At 38.2% G+C, this 25,534-nt stretch overlaps 3 protein-coding genes and 3 non-coding genes across 9 annotated transcripts; all 6 read right to left on the reverse strand.

Moving 5' to 3' along the window:
* Positions 1-321: 321 nt before the first annotated feature.
* Positions 322-4,362, reverse strand: rps12 (ribosomal protein S12). 2 transcript variants are annotated; one of them, XM_044169561.1, is made up of 6 exons: positions 4,256-4,362; positions 4,085-4,131; positions 2,615-2,731; positions 2,307-2,409; positions 1,652-1,753; positions 322-409 (listed from the first exon to the last, which is right to left on the reverse strand). In XM_044169561.1, the coding sequence occupies exons 2-6, from the start codon at positions 4,096-4,098 to the stop codon at positions 347-349; spliced, it is 399 nt and encodes a 132-aa protein (XP_044025496.1). In that variant the 5' UTR covers positions 4,099-4,131; positions 4,256-4,362; the 3' UTR covers positions 322-346. The 2 variants fall into 2 exon arrangements, with proteins under 2 accessions (XP_044025496.1, XP_044025497.1); XM_044169562.1 differs by having other exon boundaries at positions 2,615-4,131; positions 4,256-4,280.
* LOC122863725 lies at positions 2,031-2,113 on the reverse strand. Its single transcript, XR_006375074.1, has one exon. It is a non-coding gene; the product is annotated as a small nucleolar RNA SNORD100 (small nucleolar RNA).
* On the reverse strand, positions 2,480-2,564 carry LOC122863726. Its single transcript, XR_006375075.1, has one exon. It is a non-coding gene; the product is annotated as a small nucleolar RNA SNORD100 (small nucleolar RNA).
* LOC122863722 lies at positions 2,827-2,903 on the reverse strand. Its single transcript, XR_006375071.1, has one exon. It is a non-coding gene; the product is annotated as a small nucleolar RNA SNORD101 (small nucleolar RNA).
* A 1,079-nt stretch (positions 4,363-5,441) lies between the features above and the next one.
* Positions 5,442-8,273, reverse strand: zgc:153284 (uncharacterized protein LOC751696 homolog). The gene is made up of 3 exons (XM_044169557.1): positions 8,013-8,273; positions 7,585-7,752; positions 5,442-5,827 (listed from the first exon to the last, which is right to left on the reverse strand). Exons 1-3 carry the CDS (start codon positions 8,256-8,258, stop codon positions 5,765-5,767), a joined length of 477 nt encoding a protein of 158 aa, XP_044025492.1. The 5' UTR covers positions 8,259-8,273; the 3' UTR covers positions 5,442-5,764.
* Positions 8,274-8,747: 474 nt separating this feature from the next.
* Positions 8,748-24,849, reverse strand: LOC122863246 (deleted in malignant brain tumors 1 protein-like). 3 transcript variants are annotated; one of them, XM_044169546.1, is made up of 17 exons: positions 24,677-24,849; positions 22,480-22,557; positions 22,014-22,040; positions 21,551-21,862; positions 18,974-19,267; positions 18,528-18,842; positions 17,837-18,127; positions 16,275-16,589; positions 15,712-16,011; positions 14,098-14,406; positions 12,999-13,313; positions 12,233-12,541; positions 11,817-12,110; positions 11,362-11,697; positions 11,151-11,258; positions 9,637-9,721; positions 8,748-9,517 (listed from the first exon to the last, which is right to left on the reverse strand). In XM_044169546.1, exons 2-17 carry the CDS (start codon positions 22,529-22,531, stop codon positions 9,370-9,372), a joined length of 3,810 nt encoding a protein of 1,269 aa, XP_044025481.1. In that variant the 5' UTR covers positions 22,532-22,557; positions 24,677-24,849; the 3' UTR covers positions 8,748-9,369. The 3 variants fall into 3 exon arrangements, with proteins under 3 accessions (XP_044025481.1, XP_044025482.1, XP_044025479.1); XM_044169547.1 differs by lacking the exon at positions 24,677-24,849 and adding an exon at positions 22,735-22,893 and having other exon boundaries at positions 11,151-11,255; XM_044169544.1 differs by lacking the exon at positions 24,677-24,849 and adding an exon at positions 22,735-22,893.
* Positions 24,850-25,534: the final 685 nt, after the last annotated feature.

Consider the following 25,534-nt stretch of genomic DNA (forward strand, 5'->3'; position numbering starts at 1 on the left):
TTTTCCTGTTAGCCAATGGTAAAGTACAAATGTATTTTATAAGCTAGAAATACCCAGACAATGATCAGGTAGTGTGAAATCAGACATCCCACAATTTGAACACATATCACTTCATTGGCTCTCGTGCTTGCTGACTTATTGTCATTTGACTTATGCTGAGCACCATTTGCATCAACTGTATGGCTACAAATTTAAGTTTTGCAAACAAGTTGAAATTAGCAGACCATGTTTTTATAGTCACTGCCAATTAGTTTAACCATACTGGACTTGCTAGTTGTCAATTAAATATCCAAAGGGGTAAAGAACATTTCAGACAACAGCTTCATTTCCACTTTTTATTCACATCTCATTTCTTGGCTTTGAAGTATTCCTCAATCACATCCTTGGCTTGAGACTCCTTGCCATAGTCCTGTAGACAGAAAAATAGTGTGAGATGAGCAGCTCAGAGACACGACTAAACTCTAATTTACAGCCCAGCTGATATTACTGGCCAATTAAGCTATCACATATCTGCAGCAGTGTATGTCTACCAAAAGGTGACCAGACATCAGTACAGAAATGCCAAATATGTCTACGGTAATTTAGAAACTAATAATTTTTTATTTTTAATTAAAAGGGCCTTTTGGAGTTTTCTTGTAAAAACAATTTTACATTTAGTGTTACTCACCAAAACACATTGTGTGTATCCTTGAAGTCTAACATGTTAAAACGCATTTCATTCCTCATAAAACCTTTTATTAAGTATTAATAAATATTGATTAGGTATTAAGTATTTTAAATGCAGCATTGTTTACATCCATGTTTGCTAGATTGCAGTCATTGCAGCATATTTTAGCATGTTACTGCTGCCCGTTCAGTGGAACCATTGGCAGGAATGTGGAAGTGTCACTAGCGTGCATCCCTGTTTCTACAAAATGAAGGAAACAGGGACCCACTCATAGAAAAAACAAACAAAACAAAAAAAACATCTCCATAATGCTACTAGAGGTCAAAATTCCACAGGGAACCTTTAAGCAATAAGTCAGAAACAACTGCTGCCACAACAGTTTGCCCAAAACAGAGCACGGACAAATGTCATTTAACTCAATACATATGACATATCTTGGCTAACTACATTTTTTATTTTTTAAATAAATAATATAAAAAAATGAATGGGCATTATCAGAGCATTTTAACACTCAAATATCTATCAGCCTAAAAAAAAAAAAAAAAAAAAAAAAACACGTGTCAGGCTCTACTCTAAATGAAAATAAGCTTAGCAGCATTTGACATGATCAGTTCACTGTATAAACAATTAACCTCTCAACTCTTCCCAATTAAAATTTCTAGAGTTTGAGACTAAAGTGATGACCTGTCATTCATGGTGCTTGCGGTTATGTGTTACTATATGTAGCCATTTTTAGGGACCCCAGACACCACAGGTAGACGACGGGGCTCGTACCCTGGCAGTCATCTTGCCAAGAGTTATCAACAACAGCTGCATGGCACGAGGCACAGCACCTGCACTTGACTGGCAGATCTAGTACCTTTAACATCTGCAATCTTTAACATCTGTCCTGCCTTTACTGTAGGAAATTTAATCATTCTTTGGCTTGAATGTAGGCCAGATACACGAGACACATGGAAAACCCCGCAAGAGAGAATCTTTTACCTTGACGACGACACAGCTGCAGCCCACCACCTTGCGGGGTTTGCCCTCACGGTCGATCTTGCACAGACCAACCCACTCACCGAGCTTCTTGTTGTCATCAACCTGAAATAAAGTTGAACAGCGTCTCTTACCTTGTGTCATACCCACATTTAACTATTGTCACTAGATGCAGTGCAAATGTTGGTAACCTTGGAAAATAAACATGCCATGCAGACCCTTGGTTTGTAAAGAACCCATTTTGATCAATGTAAACATAATTACAACACTGCCAATTACTCCTGATAAACAGGGTCATTAATGTGCATAGAAGTGTAATCACAAATGCTTTCACAATTTTTAAAATACTTGATGAAACTGCATCGACATGGGTACTCTTGGCTGTATCTCAGACAGAAATTGGGTAACAATGGCAATGTCCTCACAGTATTCAGTAGAGGGAGCCAAATCATCATCAGTGATACAGCAATACACAACGCACTACCTTTACCTGCACTGTCAGTACACAAGACATCTGAAACAGTACCAGAAGTCTTGATTTATGACTAGAAAGATTTAAAAGATTTTTTTACATGTGAACTTGGCAATGAAGCATTCCCTCTCACCATGTCCCCCACACCTGATGCTAAGTCAGTCTGGTCTTGAGCAGGCTCATTACCTTTATCAGGTTGATCTGATGCTCAGCGCAGAGGGCCTCCACCAGCTTGACGTACATGGGCTCATCGCAGTTGGCTGCAAGAGCACAGAGATGGGCCTGACGCCTGCAAAAGAACACTGAAGTTACTTGCAATAAGGGGTTATACACCATTTACGCATTTCAAAATTTGACGGCACATCTCAGACAGAAATTGGGTAACAATGGCAGGCTTCCACATAAAAGTTCAGTAGAGGGAGCCAAGAGATCATCAGCGATACACCTAATAAGGACAAACCAAACTTTTGATCAAGTAAAACAATTTAACACACTTGTCCAGGGCCTTGGTGGCCTCACGGATACCACGGGCGAGGCCATCGTGGATCAAGGAGGTCTTGAGTACTTCAGGGAGAGCAGTGTTGACATCCATGACACCTCCGGCAGCAATGCTATCAAAAATGAAAAGGACAAGAAAAAAAAAAAAAAAAGTTACATTTTTACCAAAATGGGCATGAAAAATTTGTGGATTCCAGTAGAGCTTCCAGCATGTCAGAATGAGGATCTCACTCATTGTTGAGTGAAGGGGTATCCGACAAAAGAATGTAAAGTCATCATCCAAGCACCAGAGAGCTCATTTAAAGATGGCACGTTTTAAATTAAGTTGTATGCCTTAGGACAGTTGACCCTTGAATACCAGTGGGGTATCAAATCTAGCATTGCTCTGGACAACAAGAGGGGCACTTGAGGAAAAACAATCGTTCTTGCTTCCAGATGAAGTTTAATTTGTGGTTTACGCCTGCAAGTAACGCTACAGTGAAAACTGTACATGACATCTTGTAAGCCAGGACATTCAAAGCAATGTGTTTACATGTTTGGTATTTGTTAAATGTTTAGTAACCTCATCTCCTCCACAAAATGGAGGTCGACAGATTACATGCATCACCTTGTGGTGCTTCTAATCGTAAAGTCAAGATAGAGTGTTTATTAAAAAAATAAAATTAAACAAATCGGTTTGGCTCCTATCCTGTTATGTATTGGGATTTTCTCTGTATCCTGGGACGCTGTCCAGAAATCCATTCTGCATTAAGAAAAAACAGCTAAAGTTAAGACAAAGTCACTAAAATTGTCCTGCAGAAATTTAGCAGGTAAACAGGTACCATAATCTAAAATGGAAATCTGGTTCACATTACCCAGATGTGTACGGTTAATGATTTCATCAATTTGCTTGTGTCTTATGTGTAGTGTGTTTTTTTTAAATTTAATACATGAGTTGTCTTCCTGATGAAGAAATTTTACATTTTCTTGTTTTAATAACATTTGCTATTTACTTGCACTGCTTTTGAGCTCTGTTATGGTACTTTTAAATTCCTATTAGTGCTTAAAGTGGGGACCAGTGAAGATTGGTACAGTTTTAATAATAACATTGTAACTTAACGTTATGACAGCTACCGACTTACCCAGTGAAATGACACATTCAATGGGTTTGAGTGTGTTTAGCTAGAGCAGAGCAAGCTCACGAACGCTCAACCATCCCACAAGTTTTTAACCATCTCTACACTTGATTGCTATACTACATACGCATTTATCAAGTGGCCCTAACCCCTATACCCTGCAACTCGGCTAAGCCAGTTAGCTCATGGAAAATAACAGACTGCACCGAATCACCACAAGTCATTGTGAGAAGCAAGTACCCAGAATAACTGCTAAAATTACACCACCACTTTATACACGGGCCGTTTTATTTATTAGGATACCCGGGTAACACTGTGCGAGCTAGCGGCAAATATAAGAGTCATGCTCACCCTTCCTCGGCCATTGTTGATATAAGATGGATGGTTTACTTAAAGTTCTGCAATAAAGAACACATATGAAAGGAGAATCATTATCCACTGCAAAAAGCTTACTGTGATGAATATATAAATTAAGATGTTTGATTAATCCTGTAGATTGTGCAGGTAGTTGAGGAAACGCACCAAAACCTCCTCTCGGGCAGCGGGTAAAGAGGACGTCATAAGCCTGCGACATTGCTTTAATACCACCAGGCCCCATCTGCTCCATACAGTGGCGTCCAATGAGCTGCCTGTTGTAGTTTCAGTTTTCGGAGTTTATTGTGAATAAATATTTGCTTGTGACCCTAATGAATTTTGTTTCCAAATAAAGTCAAATAAATACATCTTTGTATTCATATATGGGTATTATGTGGAAACCCAAAGTGTTCAATATTACACAAATGAATAAAACATGATGAAATAATCATATTAATAAATACAGGCAAAATATGTAATACAATTATGAAAGTGTAAAATAATCCAATATTTTGATTTTTAATGTTTTTTAAAACTCAGGTCAATTTTAGGAAATGTTATTTATTCTTGTTTGTTTTCACAATAACAGAAGAAAATGTAGGTTAAAAGTGCTAAATCACTACTTTTCAATATTCCAAAGTCCCTGAATAGACCTACTCAGTAATAACTTTTTCATCAGTGTAAATTTTAAACTATAGGCCTAACTGACACAAGGTTATGGTAGTGACTACTCTGTGTAGTTTATATAAAGTCCTCACTGCAACAGTGCTTTTAAAAATATTTATTACTACAATAAGTTTAAGTATTTTCTTAATATTGTGGCACCCAAAGGGTAGGTGTAGTGAAAGTCCCCCATCATGCACTGGGGTAACAGGTTTATGGATGTTATAGTCTATGTTTATGCATGGTTCTGCAAAGTTACTCCAATGTTACACGTATTGTGTTTGACATTTTTTTCTATAGTGTTTCCCACTGTTCCTACATTTACTTTGTAGTTGTTTCAGTCAGTATTAGGGGCAAATATGGTTAGACCGTTAGACTGTAAGTGTGGTTGTGTGTAGGTTTGGTGACACTTTCAGATGTAAGTGCAATTATGATCTGTTGCTGTGCTGATTGCTCTGATCTGATGAGATAATAAGGCTCTCTGTTGAATTGGACACTTTCACTCGCTGAGGTCTTCTAAGAGAAAAACCCAGCTGACCGCAATATTCAGTGTTTCTTAGACATTATATTTACATCACTCTGTTTACATAAAGTAAGATTATACAGTAACAGTTTAACTTCTTCCTCACCTCACTGGTAAATCGGCAGATCCCACTTTCACAAAAATAAGAATTGACAAAACTCATGTCAATGAGTTCAGACAATTTTAAGAATTTTTATTTGAATCGTACAAACTGTTCAGATGTGCAACTCCAAAAACTCTTCCCTGAAAGGAAGGCTAGAAAAGCACTTCCACTTCACTGTAAGCCAAATTTACATTTCCTTAAGCTTTGAGCATTATTCATCAAATATGAATAAAGCATCTGTCATAACCACAGTAAACGAATGGAAACAGAAATATTAATATAGTCTTTTCTAGATTTATTTTTGGTTTGTTTGCTTAACTAGATATATTGATATTGCAGTGAACATGGTGATGTGGTTGAGTTGTCCCATGGCTGGTCTCCAGTCCTTTTAGAGTTTGAGAAACCTCTCTAAGTCTTCCATCTCAATTGCATTATCAAATGCAGTGATGTCCTGAAAGAAAAGGTGTTGAGGATCAAGGATTTGGGGGTAAGGGTGGAGTGGATGCAGAGAGACACAGAGAGAAGAGTTATTATACAGATTTCTTTAACACATCTTAATATAGCCTGTCTATTAATTATTACATATTGAAAAGACTTGGTGATGTGCATATTATATAATCTTCTAACAGCTTGTGCACAATATAACGTTCAGAATGGCAAGACAGAGTTAATATTAAGAAAGTTGGTGTTCTTCCGGTGTAAGAATCCGCATGTAAGTAACACAATAATGACTGAAAAGAAAACAAGACTTGGGCCAATGCAGAGGGCTCCAATAAAACAGGGCCGTCCGGCAGAAAAGTTGAATCTGGCTCAACTTTTGCTGCAATGTGCTAAGGTGCTGCGTTGGACAATGGCATACATACAAGCACACATTCCTGGTGGATTACTTTGTAACATGAAGCCATATTTCTAACTTCCCAAAACTGACAATCTGACAAGCAAACCCACTTCACGCAGCAATTGGCCAGGTGTGTGGAGGTGAGTATGCAGGGTTTGAACGTCTCTCATTTTTTCATTCATCACACGATTAATTTCCGACATGTGCAGTGTATGAGTGCAACACCACGAAAGCCTCTGAGGAATGAGTATCCAAAAGTGTGCGCTGTTATCCCATATTTGAACGAGTATCACGTGTTGCAACTCTCTGTGACGACAGGCTTTTCGCCCGCCTTTGGGTGTGGCCGTCCAGAAACACTTCAGCCTTCAGATGTGGTGGGACAACATGTCCTACAAACTAGTTTGTTTCAAGAACCCTAACCCCGTGTTTAGACATAGTGGTGCATTGAGTGTTGAAGCTAACATTGGCGTGCTGAAATGCTCACAATGACAATGTTAACATATGTTTAGCAGGTAATGTTTACCACCATCTTAGTGTTACGTTTTAGCATGCTTACGTTTGCTAATTAGCACTAAACTCAAAATACAGCTGAAACTCATGGGCATGCCATTAGTTTTGCAGGTATTTGGTGATAAAATAGTCACATTTTGACTTGATGATAGCGCTGAATTAAAGTTATTACAATTCATCATGTGGGAAACATGAATGTCTGCACCAAGTATTGGGCTAATGCATCCAATAGCTGTCAAGGCATTTCTGTTTGAACAAGAAATGTCAACCTGCTGGTGGCACTAGAGGTCACGGGATCCTTTGGGTGCCATGAAAGGGACTGACCAACTGTCATTGCCAACCCTAGAGCCATGCTGCTAGCGGAGCTAAAAATGATCATGTTTGAGGGCATATAACTCTGTGATAATTTGTACCTCTTAAGAGGTATTTTGCAGTAAGAATCAAAGGGGCACTCCTTAAGTTAAGTTACGTTTCTATCACAGTAATGCCTTAATGGAATGGTGAAATGACAAAACCCTCCAGGAGCAATCTGAGGTGTGTGTGCATGTGCTGAGGGAGTGATTAAGGTGTGTGCCAGCATACCAGTGTGTGTAAAAAAAGTCAAAGTATAGCTGTGCGCACTGACGTCACGACGTGTTACTGTGTGTGTGTGTTTGTGCAAACCTGTGGGTGCAATATACTGTAAATATTTATTTAATCTCTGTGTCTACGCCCTAGACTACCAAAGATTTTTTTCCTGCTACAAATGCTCCAAGCATATGAATGATTTACATTCAGTCATAACTCCATTAGTTTTGAGAAGGTGTTACATTGTCAGTACACCTTATTATTACTTTTGCAGGTTATTGTGGGAGACTTACCCCACAATAGACGTCCCCATTGCATATTTGAGGAGGCAGTGCAGTCGGGTTCCCTGCCCTCTTCCTCATTAAATCCTTGTCTTCAGAATTCTGAGAAATGTCCACCGCTTCGAAGGGGATCTTTTTAGAGGTCAGGATAGAGAAGATTCTTTCCTGATTTTTCTTCAGCTGGAGAGGACAATATTTAATCAGTTACGTGTGTAGTCCTTTGACCTATATGGTTATATCAAGATCTCTTTTGCAATAAAATCTGCTTCACTGTCCAGAATAAGCAGCTACAGTTTGTCTACAGAAATAAAGTGTAAATACTGCTCACACAGAGTAGGGTGTAGGCCCACTGAATTCAACAAATATTTTGTTAAATGTTATGTCAGTGTATTAACAATATGCCTACAAGTAAAAGAATGAAGGAAGACTGCATACTGTACCTCTAGGGAACCGCTCACGCTGGAAAAAAACACTTTGACTGGCATATCTGCTATTTTAACAGGAACACCTTGATCTAGAGACAGATTGAGAGAGAAGTGGAGGGACAGAGAATGCTCCAGTATCCTAAATGCAGGTATGTGGTGCTGGTTTGCTGCAACAGCAGACAAGGTAAGCAGGTTTGGACACGGCTTACCTGCCTGCATGGGCACACCCACTTGTCTATTCCAGTTGTAGCCTGCCTGCATCAATAGTGAAAGCACTGACACACACACACACACACACACACACACACACCCACACACTACCACCACCAGTGGTGGAAAGTAACTTACTCAAGTACTGTACATAAGCACAGTTTAATGCTACTTGTACTTGACTTGAGTATTTCCAGTTTATGCTACTTTATACTTCTACTCCACCACATTTCAGAGGGAAATATTATATGTTTTACTCGACTACATTGGCCTTTTCCATGGAAGACAGTTTGACAGGAAAGGCACAGGTGTAAATGATCAAATTAATGATAATGATGATAATGATTATGTTTATATTATTATTGATGATTATTATTTCAAGGACTTTAAGACTGATTAAGAATCCATTGCTGTATTTGATGGTCTATATTATATCTCGGCTGCTGTTTTGGTAAAGTTTAAGCACATTTGCTCCTTAATCAGGAGGCCGTAATTATATGCAAACTGGATTAAAAAACAACTCTGCTGAATGAAAAGGTGTACAGTTCTAGAAAATACAAATTTAATGATCAGCACTTGAAAAAAGTACATGAAAAAAAGCAAATTATCATGCAATACAAAGACAATGTAATCAGTATCTTCCTACAGGTCATTGAACCTTAACTTTGTGATTGGCAGAATCTCCCAGAAAAATAAAAATCACTACAGGAATAAGTATGAAAATAAGTGTTACAAGCAAACTTTTGCCTGTTTACACAAGCGGCATATATGTTATTCAAAATCACATTTTCAATTTCCACAAAGTTTATTTTCTAAATCTTTTTAAGCAAATAACACAGCATCTATTTGAGGAAAGTCAGTAGATTTCTGAATAATTTCTTGAATTAATATGGTGTAAAAGAGGTGTAAAAACAGGTCCCTAATGTTCCTTTGGTCTGCCTTAAAGAGCAACTGAGCATCAGCTGAATATTTTGTTTTTTGCTGACCTCCAGTGGTTTAACTTCTTACTTTACTGCTGTGATGTAGAAGTGTACTCCAGAGAAACAAAAAAGAAGCTTTCAACCAAAGAGCAGTAAAAGCCTGTTTTGTAGCTCAGTGTTATGTTGCTCTTTAAATTTAGTGAAATTACATGACATAGGTTATTCATTGAGTCATTTTGTTGTCATGAGAGAACAAGTGGTTCAAGCTCATAACACACCCTCCCAGCCAGGTCTTCAGGGACCCTCTCAACAGAGTTATCAGAATCAACATCAGCCTTCTTGTCTTCCAGGCGATGACTGTGTCCATGCTCATTCGCAGTATTGCGGTCTCTGAGGGAGATAAGGAGAGTGACAATTACAATGACTAGGATGTCTTTCAAGTTATTTAATCTAAAACAAAACATGTGTGTCTTGGCAAATAATTTCACTACATGCTCTTTTTTTACTACCTTCCATCGAATGCTCCATTGCTTCTTTCTTCTACATCTTGTTTTATTGTTCCTCCAAACCTGTTACTAAACAGAACCATGGCTCCTGAAAAGTGAAGAATAGAATCCCCATTACAACAGCAGAATTATTTTAAAGAAGGTCTTGAGCTGAATCAAATACAGGTGAAATCCAGAGCAACTAGGTCTATGTAATTTTTAAACCTGCATTCATTGATTTTTTGGCCACTTGGGTGCAGCACAACAAGCTGTAAACACAGCACTGACATATCATCACCTTATTAAATTGTTACAGCAAATATGTTAGCAAACTTTTGCCTATTTACACATCCAGCAGACAAGGAGTAACATTAGCATTCATTTCGTGTTGACGTGTTTCCAGTGTTCACTCTCCCTTTAGATATGTTTAGCTCACTAACACCTGAGAAAAAAAACATTTGGCTCTTTAGCTGGTAAATGCTTTGCTATGTTCACCACCAACTTTGTCAGTCTATTGTTTGGTGCTGGGAAGGAAATGTTCATTGGGTTTATTAAAGCTTTTTGACTGAAAACAGTGGCCTGCTGCAGCTGAAAGACTGAACCAAAACAGTAAAGTTGCTGGCTGTAAAACCAAAACAACAAGCTGAAAGATGCTACAACACTCCAGAGAGCTGAGGGGAACTGCAAGCATACATTATGTATATTAACATTATGTATATTAAATACATGGTTAACATTGTGAAACGGTCGCCGTTTGGTCAGTTAGTTAGTTTGGCAACAAACTACTCGGTTAGGCTTAGGAAAAGATCATGGTTTGGGTTAAAATAAGTACTGTATGTTACATAAGTCATGTAACTAACATAAATTAAGTATGTTACATAAGTCACCTAACTAAGGTAAGGTAATGTTATGTAACTTAAAACTTTAAATAAGTAAACGTTTAATTTTGGTTTGACACGGGACACGAACCCTGCTCTCTGCGCTGCTTGCACAGATGACCTATATATATACGTTTTTCTAGTGAGGACAGTTTGTTTTTTGTCATTATTAAACCTCCAATAACTGGCTACTTGGGGTCAGCGGAAACAAGCTGTAAACACAACACCGACACATTATCACATTTTGCTGCTAAATGCTCCACTACGTTCACCAACTATTTGCTATATTCATCTGTCTACCATTTGGTGCTGGACAGGTAGTTTTCAGTGGCTTTTTACCTGAAAACAGCCAAAATGACATTATGAGAGCAGTGAGTGAATCAAAGTAAAGTTGAGGGCTTTAAAACCAAAACTCTGTGCTGGAAGTTTCAAAAATGATCTGAGCTGGGGGGAGTCGAGTGATAATTATCACTGGGTTTGTCATTACAGCTGTAATACAGCTGCACCTTTCACTTACACAAAGTATTTTTATTTCCATTTTTAATATCAAAATATTAATTGGTGCATCTTTAAACAATCTAAACACATTATATGACACTAAAATAAAGGGGGCATTGCTGTAATTTTGTAATATAAAAAGTGTGGATGTCTGCCACTTACCAGCACCCTGTCTTCTCCTTCTCCAGACCAAGTAACATATAACCAGCACGAGTAGCAACACCACTAACCCTCCCAAAACTCCTGAGACAACTGAAGAGGATGAGGCTGCTGTAGGGATTAAAAGATCATGTAGTAAAGTTAGCAAAGAAGAAAACTAGCCATAATCACTGTAGAAAGACAAGTAAACTCTCAAGGGCTCTTTGGGTCTTACCGACTACACTGACTTGGAGTGACTTCGAGGGAACAGAACAGAAGGGGACAGAGGAGATGTTAACACTGTAGACACAGGTATACTCTCCTTGGTGTTCATAATCAATTGCAGGGAATTCAAAGTATGCCATGTAGAAGATAGAGTGGCCAAATGCTGACTTCGCTTCAGTGGTGCTCATGTTTGACTTTGTCAGATAGAAGAAACCTCCAGGATATCTGGAATGAGTAGAGCAAGTGATGGAGAAGCTGCTGCCTTGGGTGACCGATATTTTGTCTGGGCTGTAGATCACCATTGCATGAGGAGATGACAGGGAGATCCTGGGCGTCTCCAATTTCACTGCAGAATAGAGACAGCTTTTTATAAACATATAGATCATAAAACATGTTTGCAATCTTGCACATTCAAATTTCTAACAATTATGTTTAAGTGGACAAACAAAGCACAAAATTATTGACCTGTGACAGAGAGCTCAGCAGTATTTCCTTGAGGATAATATATGACTTGATTGGCCAATTTCTTTTGATATTCACAGAAGTATGACCCCTTTTGGCTGAAGTCCACTGCTTGGAAGGTAAAGGTTACAGCTTCGTGGTCAGAGAATTTTTCCATTTTAAATGATCCTTCTGTCTTTTTCAGGACGAATGTCCCACCCAAGTATTCTGATACTACAGTGCAGGTGATTTCAACTCTGTCACCCCAGTTAACCTCTGGAGCAGGACTCAAAGTGATTTGGGGCTTCTCTAGAGCACCTGAAACAGATAATACGTTTTAGTACGTTTGTTTTGTCATAACAGCCAACTTCAGCTTCATCTAATACCAGCTGGGTGATAATGACTTCATTCACAGATTCAAAACAAGCCAGGCCTCTTACCTAAACAGATAACGCTAGCATCTTCACCATGCCCGCAGTTATTTTCTCCAAAACCGGGATGCCTACAGTGTGTGAGAGCAGACTCTTGGCCTGTACACTCCACATTATCCAGCCATATTGGACCAGTGCCTCTACCAAAGTGGGCACTTGTGGGAGCAGAAACTGCATGACCGCAGCCAAGCTGTCTACATACCACATCGGCATTGCTCAGGTTCCATTCATCGTCACACACAGTTCCCCACTGGCTTTTGTAGAGGAGCTCCACTCTTCCGGAGCACTGACCTGAGCCGCTGACCAACCGAAGGTGTGCTGCATATGAAGACAGAAATGAAGTGAGTCCAAACACTAAGAACAGTCCTTGCATTTACATACAATTCAAAAAGTGCTGGATGTTTGGATTGCATACTTGTGTATTAATACACATGCATTTACATTTTTAAACACAATGTAAATACATTTCATATTGTATTTTGAAGCTTGTCCCACCATCATCATAAGAAGCTAATTTCAATAGCAAAAAGGGAACATTGGTTGACTTACGGAACAATAATGATGTGAAATAATATAATATGACTCGGACGTAATGTATGTCACTTTTGTCATGCAAATGTAGTAATGTAGTAATGTAGTAAATATAATAATTTCCCACTCCAATATTTTTACTTGGCATGTGTAAACACAATACAATTCTGAAACAAATGCTGATGATATTATATTATTTGTCCTGCATGTGAGAATTTTGAACACATCATTTAAAAGGCTTTACCTGCACAGAAAGCACCAGCATCATGTTCATGCCCACAGCTTGCACTTCGGAAACCTTTGAGTGAGCATTGCTGAAGAGATGTCACATTGTCAAAGCATGAATCGCTAGCCTCCACTACTGAGCCACTGCCTTGGCCAAAATGGGCACCGCCGGGAGCATTCAATGCATGTCCGCATTCCAGCACCTCACACACCACCTGAGCTTTACTCTGGGTCCAGTCTGTGTCACACACCGTTTGCCACACATCACCATGACGGACCTCTACTCTGCCAGAGCACTCATCCTTACTATTAGCCAACCGGACCTCCAAACCTCCTGTGAAGTCAAGTAAAATAACATGATTATGTGGTATCAGACATTTCAAATTAATTTTAAGGTAGTCATGATATGGCAGATAAATAATAATGAATGAAAAACACTAGTGAGGTACTTTCTTGTTCCCTACATTGCACCCAATTCAGATTTGGAACACAATACCTTTAACAATAAGGACATAAGAACATGTGACGTGCTGATAAAACTTCAGCAGAATTGTATAATTGTCTCAATTAAAATGAACACTAATCAATTGTAAGACAAGATACCTGCTTCAGTTCTATTAATTTCTTCACGCATATCTTTGATACAGTGACAATAAAATTTTTTCTCTCTTTTCTTACATATGATGGATTGAGGGATTATGAATTTAGTCATGAAGTGAATAGGGACATTGAATGTCACAATGAGAGCAATTAAAAAACTATGTGTGTTGAGCTTGAACGGTCATTCTTGATCTTTGAACAGTCGCAGGGGTTATGTCCCCCTGACATATACAACCCTTCCATACTTCATGGTCATGGTCATGGGATAACAACTAAACCATCTCCATGACAATTGAGCAACTCTGTCTGCGGTGGAAGACCAGAAAATGTGGTTGAAAGATTAGAAAAACACCAAGTAAGTGGACTTTTTCTCTGAAGTAATGAGCACATGAGATTGAAATTGGCAATATGTAGAAACACGTTTTGTAACACTAAGTGAAAAATGCGTAATAATAGCGATACAACTGAACAACAACAAACAAGACTGTATTAACTTTTGTAATTGTATATTTTCTTACCTGTGCAGACAACACCAGCAACTGAGGTGGTGTTGCAAGTTTTGTCTCTAAATGGTCTTTGTGTGCACTGAGCCAGTGTTGACTCCAATCCATTGCATTCAATTTGATCAATCCAGGTCCGTCCTGTGCTATGGCCATACTCAGCGATGGTGGTAATCGTATGAGCCTTCCCACAGTCCAGCTGTCTGCAAACCACCGTTGCATCATTCACATCCCAGGATTCACCACACACAGTCCCCCACTCGCCTTTGTCATAGTACTCCACTCTTCCAATACAACGACTGTGCCCACCGGTCAGCTTCACATTGCCTAGAAATGACAGTTGTTGTATGAATGTACAGAACATGCAGTCCAACTTTTGGTGTTAGTTTTTATTTGTGTTCTGTTTTTGGTCAAAATTGTAATTACCTAAAAGAAGAAATGTAAGTTTTATTGAGTTTTTTTGCCGTGATAGCGCCCCTTGCAATATTGTACTCAGGGGTAGGGACTAACAATGTGTGTACTGTAATTTGATTGGTGCAATAACAACGTGGGCAGCCGCAGAATATAGTTTGTAATATCGCTTCAATTCCAACTGAAACATGGACTGCAACATTGTTAGTAGTTGCTCAGTCCCATCTGTGATTTGAGCACTCCCTACATTATTCCATGACTAAGTAAGTGTCATGGTTTGAATCACAAGGTTACATACGGAGTAACTAAGTTACTCGACTACTCATTGCTTTGACTTTTGACAGTCAGGTGGTCATTTGTTATTTTGTCATCATATCTTGATCCATAAAAGAGAGACAGCTAACAGTGGTGGAGGATGGATTCAGATCCTTTACTTAAGTAAAAGTACTAATACCACTCTTTAAAAATACTCCATTACAAGTTATGCATTGAAAATGTTAATTAAGTAGGTATGTAAAGTATGTAAGTATAATCAGGAGAAAGTACTTAAAGTATTAAAAGTAACAGTACTCAATGCAGAAGAAAAATGCCCCCTGACACTGTTATTATATTTTATACAAATTATTACTGCATTAATGTAAAAGCAGGATTTTACTGTTGTAGTTGGTTGAGGTGGAGCTAATTTTTAACTATTCATTATGGATTAATCTGCTGATTATTTTCTCAATTGATAGATTGATTGTTTGGCTTGAAAAGATTGCAGAAAAGAGTGAGAAATGCCGTCACAATTACCCAGAGCCCAAAGTGACACATTCACAATGCACAATGTTTTGTCCAACCAATAGTCCAAACCTCAAAATTATTAAAAATAAATTAAAATAATCAAAAGCAAAAACAGCTAGTCATATTTCATATCATATTTCAATCATATTTGAGAAGCTCGAACCATGAAATGATCAAAATATGTATGAAGGTATCAAAATGTATTTTTAATTTATTTTTTAATACATTTTCAGACAATTGACTAATCGATTAATCAACTAATTGCTTCAGCTGTACTTGTATATACTTTTGGGTAGTTTAATTTATAACAAAACATCATCTTTTAGAAGCTCTTTGTATGTTATGTATGTCAAAAAAAAGCACGATGGGTCCTCCATATGTTGAATGTTGTAAAGGGACAGATGTCTTAAAATGTTTCAAAAATGGTTCAAGTCTTACCTGAACATTCAACAGCTGCCACTTCAATACGATTGTGACTGGTCGAGGTATATTCCGTCAGTGTGCACTGTGTGAGAGCGCTCTCTCTACCTCCACAACTGACCTTATACCCTGTCAATTCTCCGTCTTGACCAAATGATCCTGAGAACTTGACAGGATCTCCACAATTCATCTCTCTGCACACCACTGCAGCTTCATTCATTCCCCAGTTAACATTATATGCTGGTGACCAGCGGCCACCATGGTGGAACTCCACCCTGCCTGAGCACTGGTCAGTCCCATTAATCAGTCTAATGGTAGCTGGAAAGCAAAGGAGAGAGAATCAGCAATTAGTTAGTTGGAAAGAAATATTTGGTTAATTCAAATTGTAAGTGATATCATGATTGATACACTGCAGTGGAAATAACTTTGATAGTTTCATATTTGACAATAATCAGCAAAATATTCATTGGAGGTATTATGGGCAACAGATAAATGTAAGCATAAAAACACAGTGTGAAATAAATTAAATAACGTGCTAAGAAAGAGGAATGAACAAGACAGAGTAATAAACGAGATGATACCTGAGCACACCACGCTGGCATCTTCACCATGGCCACAGTTATTTTCTCCGAGTGTGGGATGTTGGCAGTGCAAAAGGGACGTCTCATTGCCGACACAGCCGACATCATCCAGCCAGATGTCGCCGAGGCCTTGACCAAAGAAGGCACCAGATTTGGCTGTCTGAGCTGTTCCACAGTCCATGGCTCTGCACACCACCTGAGCATCTCTGATGTCCCACTCATCATCACACACAGTTCCCCACTGGCCGTCATGTAGAACCTCCACTCTACCAGAGCATCGGTCAGTGCCATTGACAAGCCTTAGCGGTGGATTACCTGAGGACAGGTGCACTCATGTTAAAAGTACTCACTAGTTTAAGTCAGATTATGAAATATTAGGGTTTATTTGAAGTGCAAAATGAATTTAGTAGTTGACTTGTTCAGAAACAAATTTTTATATTTTTTTATTTTTTTGCCACCCAAGTGACAGAGATCAAAGGACAAGACTGGTGATATTTGATATTTTTCTTATTGTCAACAAATCCCATGAAAGGACCAAAACCAACAATGAACTGATCCTGCCAACAAGTATCAATAGCCAAAGCCTGACATAACTTATTTCTATGTTCCATGGACCTTCATTGTTGTATATTAGAAAACACATCGATGAGCCACACCGTTGCAATGGTTGACATGTTCCTTCATTATGATGAACATGGACACAAAGTATTGAGAAATAGACTAACACATTAATGGTTTTTGTATTTTCATGGGATTTGTTGACAATAACAAAAAAATAGAATATCTCCAGCCTTATCCTTTAAGCATGCTAATATCTATCAATGGATTGATTGTTACTTCCATTTTAGGTGGTAGACACATTTATGACCCCTCCCCCAGAGGATTCATGTTTTTTATGACCCTTTGACCTTCAAAGGTAGGGTATGCGATTCTAATCCAAGTCTTTTTGTCAAATTCAGCAAATATCTCCTCACGGTCCACTAGCTGTCCTGTTCAGTGTGTGCGCTGAATAAAAATCCGGTGTTTGTACACAGCCCTGGCTTTGGAAATGGGAAATAAACAAAGGGCTCGGACAGAGCCACACATCACTATTCCGGACATTCCAGCCATGATTTGTGTGTCTGGTATTCGTTAAATGACTTGCCCACAGATATTCAGTTTACTTTCTAGTTTGCCAAGATATGCTGTTGTTGTGATGTTAGCTATAGTAGCAGGAGAGTTGTGAGCATTGCTGTTTGGAGCTGATTTGATGGCTCTGAGAAACTGTCTTGTCCTCTCTGGCTGTTAGCTTCGCAGCAGCAACTGTAGGGACAGTTTGCTAACCCACAACCTAGTTGACGTTAGTAACATGCAGTGTTGTTGTTCACTCTATACCATGGTATTTGTCATGGTATTGGATTTCTCCAGAATCACATACCCCACCTTTAAGTTAGTGCCACCATCATGCCAAAATATTCACTAGTAAATAATAATAAGATTTAATGCACATAGGCCAATCTTTAATTTTAATAACCACATGTCCTTTGCTATTCTAGTTGATATCCCTACCTATTGTGTCTTACCTGCACATGAAAGAGAAACACCTTCACATCTCCCTGTGTTTTCTTGAAGTGTGCACTGGGAGATAGAGCTCACATTGCCAGAGCATCTACTTGTATAGCCTCTCAGTCCGCTCTCACCAAAATTGAAGCTTTCTTGGGATTTTTTTGGATGTCCGCAACTGAGCTCCTTACACACCACTGTAGCCTCTTCTGGACCCCAGTTATTCTTACAAAGTTTCCCCCATTGGTCATTGTGGAAGACCTCCACTCTGCCAGAGCAGCGGTCAGTCCCATTTACCAATCTGACTGTATCTGGAAAGGAATCAGTTAAAAAAAATTATTGTATTTAAAAAGTTCAAGAAAAAATTTTATATTTCAGCAATGACAGTATTCTCCTGTGTTTCTCAGAATGATAAGGTTTGAGGAAAGGAGAACAGATTTGACTGCTTCTAAATCATATTGCAGTCATATTGCAACAAAGAATAACAAAATAAATAATAAAAAAGAGGAACAGCAAAGGATGATTGTGGCAGGCTGAAGGTGGTTTAACTGCAGATACAGCAGACATGCATGGGAAAACCAATCAAGAAGATTACATGCTTCACCATTGCACACATATCTACATATATCAGGATTTTGACCAACCTGATTTCATTCAAGTACTTTAGCAAATGTGATATTTTTGAGCAACAAACAGTATTGCATGTGTTACCTGAGCATATAAGACCAGCATCTTCATTGTGGTCACAATCATGTTCTCCAAAACCTCTGTGCGGGCAGTCAGCAAGGGATTTCTCATGACCAGTACACTCAACATCGTCCAACCAAACCTGATCCCGACCTCTGCCGAAGAAGGCCTTGTACCTGACTTCAAGAGCATTCCCACAATTCATCTCTCGGCATGCGACAGCTGCTTCCTGCATGCCCCATCTGTCATCACAAACTGTTCCCCACTGTCCATCATGGTAGACTTCCACTCGGCCAGTGCACCGATTAGTCCCATTCATCAGCCGAATTGGTTTACTGTCTGTCAGGTGGAAAAGAAAAAAGTAAAGGGTATGTTTATTCAGAAACCATCCAAAACACCAGATTATTTAACCATGTAAAGTTCACCACAAAATTACTGATGTAGTTTTTTTGAATATGTGGATGACTTACTTGTACAGACAACAGTAGCATCAAGACAGCTTTCCTTGAAACCTTGAAGTGTGCACTGTGAGAGAGAGCTCTCATTTCCAAAACAGGTGGCTTTAACTCCAGCCAGGTCATGTGCCTGTCCAAAATATGGCGCTTCAGCGTGAATGACAGGAGTGCCACAGTTGACCTCTCGGCACAACACCTCAGCTTCTTCCTCGCCCCAGTCACTGCTGCATAATCGTTTCCAGTGGCCATCAAGGTAGACTTCCACTCTGCCATTACACCGATTGCTTCCGTTGACCACCCTCACGTAGTCTGCAAATTATGTTGATAAAAATTTAAATAAAATCAACAAATATGCAATAACTGATTGTGTGTAAGAACTTTTAAAATAATGACCCTTTGTAAACAGTAAGTCCATGATAAATAATACAGTGAAATCAGGTGAAAAACTGCTGGGAAAAAAGGGTTAGCTTAACATAAAAACAGGAAACAGGGGGGAACAGATAGCTGGGGCCTGTCCAATGTTAACAAAATGTTAACAAAATCTGCCACAACCTGCATCTCTAAAACTCACTATTTAATGTTTAATCTGTACAAAAACCAAAGTCAAAAAAAGATTCACCATTTTACAGGATGTAACCTATTGTATTATTTCTTGGGTTTGAGCAGTAGCAAGGCAACCAGCAAAAACTTCAGGAAGTTACTGCTCCCAACCAAGAATACTGAGTATGTATGCTAATTATGAGCCAGAAGCCCCTTAGCTTAGCTTAACATACAGACTGGAAACAGCTAGCCTGGCTCTGACTGATGGTAACAAAAATCTCCATGTTATATCTAGTTTGTTTAATCCGTACCAAAAAAAGTGCTAACCTAAACTAAGGCTAGGCTGCTAGCTTTACCTACCATACAAACATTAGAGTGGTATCAATCTACCCATCTAACTCTCAGAATGAAAGTGAATATGTGTATTTCCCAAAATGTCAAACTATTCCTTTAACTATTACTCTAAAACTTGAAATGTTTATGATTAAATAAGAAACCATCACAGTTAAAGTTCAGAAAAAACATTGTCAGGTATTATTTACAAAGAGTTTAAGTCAAAAACTCTCATCTTTATCAGGCCTGTGTGGATGTGGTTTGATCAGATTTGATTTGACAGTGCTGGTACCAAAAGCAAACAACCAACATCAACAATTGTCATCAGATTTTGATTAAAATTTAGCTAAATTCTGATTAGTGAATGGAAATAAGTGACATCACCTATTACCATCTAAGCCCCAGCCATTTAAAACCAGTGAAAAGAGCTCAAACAAAAAATATACAAATCATCAAATGAGGTCAGCTGGTGACTGTTAAGTTTTGGTTTATCTCCCATTTCTACCTTCTGCTCGAGTGCCTGTTGCACTTTACATTTGCTGCAGCCTGTCATGTGCTGACCTTGCTGTTGTGTTTCTGCTGCAACAGCATTACCTCCACAGGTAGCTCTCATGTTAAAGTAGACAACAAATTGTGAACTGACAATACAATCTATCAGTTTTTAAACACAACATGCAATAATATGACCAGTTACTAAGATAAATGCTGCCTAAGCTTCTTTTCTCCACAGTTGTATTTCCCAATTTCTCTTGACAGTTCCACATTTTTGGTCTTAAAAATAAATAAAGGAAGGCACATGTAATGAAGGGTTTTGTAATGCTTGATTTTAGGAGCTAACTCAATAATTTCATGTTAATGCCTAATTAATATTTAAAGCAAAAGTTCAACATTTTGGGAAATATGCTTACTCGCTAACTGGGGGAGAGTTAGATGAGAAGGTTGATACCACTCTCATATCTACCTAGGGCTGCAGAATTTATCAAAATATCATTGAAATCGCAATATGGTCAAGTACAACATCCAAATCGCAGAAACTGCAATTTTTTGATTAACAAAAAAACAGAAGTAGTGTAGTGCTGCAGAGATGCCCTGTCCTACAAATCTTGTTCTCCAGATGTAAGAAAACATGTTTGTTTGGTACAGACCCCAACAAATGCCACGTCATCATGATTTTAATAGTTTTTTCAGTGAAAATGAAATTTGTGATGCAGAAATGATCATTCACACTAATCGTGAATCATATGGCAATTGTAATATCTGTCAGAATAATCGCAATGTGATTTTTTTACCATATCGTGCGTCTTATATCTACCCGATAAACATAAGGCTAGAGCCAGCATCCAATTAGCTTAGCTTAGCAGAAAGACAGGAAACGGGGAAACAGCAAGCCTGGCTCTGTTTGAAGGTGACAAAATCTGTGTTATATCTCATTTTGTTTGTGTAAAAACAACAATTTGCCTTTTTATGTTTTCCCCTAGCATCTGTAGCCTAACATTTAATGGACAAATATGAGAGTGTTGTCAATCTTCTCAACTCTTCACGAGAAAGCAAATGAGCATATTTCCCAAAACGTCCTACTATTCCTTCAATAAAGGTTCAAAGTGTGCTATTTTATTAAGTGTCTAATTGAGTGGTATACTAGTAATTCAACTTTGAATAAAACACAAGTGAAGTCAAGAAAAGCAAACATAACTGAGATGTGAATGAACTTAGTCTTACCTGAACAGATAACACCAGCATCTTCACCGTGGCCACAGTTATTTTCCCCGAATGGTCTATGTGTGCACTTGAGGATGGAAGCCTCATGACCAGTACACTGCACATCATCCAGCCAGATCTGGTCCTTTCCCCCTCCGAAAAAGGCACCTTTTTTGGCCTCAAGAACTGTCCCACAGCTTAACTCTCGACACACCACGTCAGAGTTGGCAATGCTCCACTGATCATCACACACCGTTCCCCAACTGTCTCTATGGTAGATCTCCACTCTACCAGAGCAACGCGAAGGCCCGACCAGTCTAATTTTATCACATTCTGGAAATGAAAATTGAAAGCACAATAGCTGTTGTGTCACTGTGAACTCAATAACAAAAATACTTTTTTATTAGATAAGGATGTAGGAATCTAAATATCAAAATGATATGCATAGGATTTCAGGCATGAAACATAAATAGAACTTACTGACCTGTAAGCAGTGATAGGCTCAGTAGACCTACAGCAGAAACATATAGTAAAATGTTCTAATTAAGAATGACAGCCCAGAGATGTGTCATGAATATTTAAAACAATGTAGTCCAATAAATACATAGCAGTCAGTGCTGTAATTTGTCAAATGTATTACGAATCAGGATAAACCTCTTGAGATGTAACATTACATTTTGATGCAGGTCCTAAAATACACAACACATAATTGTCCAACATCAACTTTGTCAATCTGATCAAAGAAAGAACATTTGAAAAAGCACTTTCAATAATAAAATACTATTATTTTGATATATACACTGAGACTCTCTCTTCTGTTTACTGTATCTCACTCATGGTTTTGAGAGTATGCAACCAAACTACTTGACTATACTGCACTCTTATGTTTTGATTTAAGAAGCCAAGAAAACAAAAGTCAAAAGGAAGAAGTCAAATTGACAGTAACTTACCTATTGACAAATAAAAAACTAAATGTAGTTTTTCAGCATGAATGAAGATCATATTGTGTCTTCAAAGTAGGTCAAATGCTGTCAAGGCACAGTAAAAAACAAAAAAAATAAGTTTTGTTACTCTTCATTTAAGAAGGCTGTTGTCTTTGTGGTGGTGTCTGTCTATAGCAGAGCAAGAAAAGCTTGTTTATTTTTGGAAGCCATCCAGTTTTGTTTTTTTTTTACCAAAATCTGGTGATTAAGTAGCCCTCTTACCTTCTAAATCCAACAAGTCTGGGCAGCTATTAAAGTAAGCAAAAAAAAAAATTTGATCACATTGGAAACACCAAAAGGAGAGAAGCCCCATGTACTGATCCAGTAATTGTTATGAATAAAAAGGGGCTGCCTGGACTTGGACTGCAACCTGGATGCATGTTGACATTTTGATCAATCATTAAAGACAGAGGATGATGGAAGATCATTTTGTTTTACACAATATCTACATTACTATTTGAAAAAAACATTATACTCAACAGGAAAACACACCCACATGTAACATAATGCTGGCAAGCAGTTTTACATGATAGTAACACTGATTTATGGACACGACAAATGATCAGCTGCAGAAAAATAAAAGGGAAGTGCAGATCAAAAGGAGAGTTGCTATGTACAAATGTCAAGAGGTGAACTTGACCACTGACTCCCAATGCCAAACCCAACCACTTGTCCCCTCCCACCCCTGGTTATCATTCACAGCATTATGTTGAATTTGTACACAGCACAGCCGTTTCCCCCCTTTCTTTAAATTTCAGTGAAGTAGTATGAACTAGCATAAATACATTTGCTGTTTATTGGCTGCATCTCCACAACATTGTAAGATCTTTAAAGGCAGAATGAGTAGGATTTTCCTAAAAAAAAAAAAAAACAATGTATAGACTCATACAAAAATAATCCCTCTCAATCATCCCTTATGACCCACTAGAAGTGAGTGGCGGTGTCTGTATCTGCAGAGACCCTGCCCTCTGCCTGTATTTTCTTATTTTGCTGTGTTTGGGTCGTTTCTGGGTGTCTACCTTTGGGCAGTGGGTGTTTAGCCCCAGCCAATAACAGCGCGCAGGGTGTGAGGAAGCTTCGAAAATGGTGGACACAGCGCAGAAAAAATGCAAATATAGCAAGGCGAAACGCTAGGTGGACAAAGCTCAATCCAAAATGATAGTGAATCTGTGGTTGGCTTTCATCAGCTGGGATCACTGAAGGAGAGGATGGGGGTGAAGTGTGACACAAATTGGGCCTGTTTTCTGTTGGACAGGTAGGCTAAGTGCAAGCGGTTAACTGAGTTAGCTTGCTAAAGTATCGGCTTTTCCATTACAACAAATGTAACATTCTAAAAATAGTAACTAGCAGTGTACGTACGTGTGTGTACTATCAACCAATGCAAATAATTTTACGTTTTGAGAAAATAACCCTTGAGGTCTGTAGTGCTGAGCTAACATTACTGTTGGCAGTGTATTTTTTTTTTTTTAACATTGAAAAACTGATACAGCAACGTTGTCATACAGCATTGGGTGTGTGCTTCAGGTGGCGTTAAGCCAGGGAGGAGGGGTCAACTTTGAATGTTGTGTTTACAAACCGCAACTGACAAATCCTACTCACTGTGCCTTTAAGAAAGCCTGTCACTTAATGAAATGTATTAAATAAAAATTTCATACATTATTATTGTCTCATACTGTTGCAGGAACGTTTACATAATTATGTATTAAATGTTGTGCCTCCAATTTGAAAATATTAATGCAAAATGCATTCCACATTCAATTCCATTTTAAATGTGAGCTTTGCAGCACACTGAAAATTATTTTGCAGTGGCATTCTAATTTCAATTTTAATCCTGGCATAGGCCTATACATTTTCAAACGTGAAAAGAAAATAGTATTTTTATTTTGTTGTATATTATGCATTTAAACTTTATATGGTCGGTCCTGGTTAATATTTTAGCATATTCTACTCACAATGTGATCATTTGGCTTCAGAAGACCTGAAATTCAATTTTATTGCCATGGGAAACAGACATTTACATTGCCAAAGGAAGCGTGAAAAAAAAAAGAAATGTACATAAACAGAAAAACTGTAATTTTGCTGTTATATTGTCAATTTTGTAAACCAATGCCCATTGTGGATAAGAAACCCCCTTTGTTAGGTTAGATGCACCAAATTTTCTTACCTTACAGAATGGGTTGATGCAGTTTTCTGCTCATCAGAATAACAGAATAATTATGGTCCGATGCAACAGACCTCAATCCACTGAGATTTGTTCTTTCAAAAATGCTTGACTTGACAGAACCAGTTCTTGTCCCACATCTTACCATTAACATGACTTGGACTGGAAATGATTTTCTTTCCTTTCCTTTGTGAAACTATGGCCATCAGTATTTTTTGCATTTATTCAGTTCCTGTTATGCATTTCAAAATACTTTGTGTGAAATGTCATGTGAGCAGCCAGAATTTGTCTGTATCACTATTGCACCATTGGAGCCACAACTAATGCTGCAATTAGATTATCAACCATTCTTAAAGTGCCCCAAAAGAAAACGTTTTTTCTTAGTTTTTGGGGTTTTTTTTAGGATTTTAGCTAACTACCATGTGTTGCACTGTGGCATTATTTATTAGCAGATGTGTACTGTATTATTCTGTGCATATTTATTACATTATGTATCATTCAGCACTTATACAATAAATGGCCAAGATTATCCCCATCTGCTTTTTTTATTTGTTTCATTGAATGTAGTTGTTTTTTATTGGGGTGTTTTCTGAATTTTTTTTGTTCATTTGTTTCTGAAATGTGGTTTTGGTCTCAGTTTATTTTCCTAATATGGCATTCTTTTGCTTTTTGTCTATAAGAACATTTTGTACATTAAATTGAGGCTGTGCGTAACATTGCCTAACTGACTTGTCTATTCAGCGTTTTGAGCTGTTTGCACAAATAACAAATTTCCTTAATTTGCCTCCGGTTACAGCTGCATGTGTCACCATTTCACAGAATTATCTCTTAAACTTCTCCTTTTCGTGCTATAGTTTTGTC

Source organism: Siniperca chuatsi, linkage group LG16 (assembly GCF_020085105.1).
Source record: "Siniperca chuatsi isolate FFG_IHB_CAS linkage group LG16, ASM2008510v1, whole genome shotgun sequence".
NCBI classification, from domain to species: domain Eukaryota; kingdom Metazoa; phylum Chordata; class Actinopteri; order Centrarchiformes; family Sinipercidae; genus Siniperca; species Siniperca chuatsi.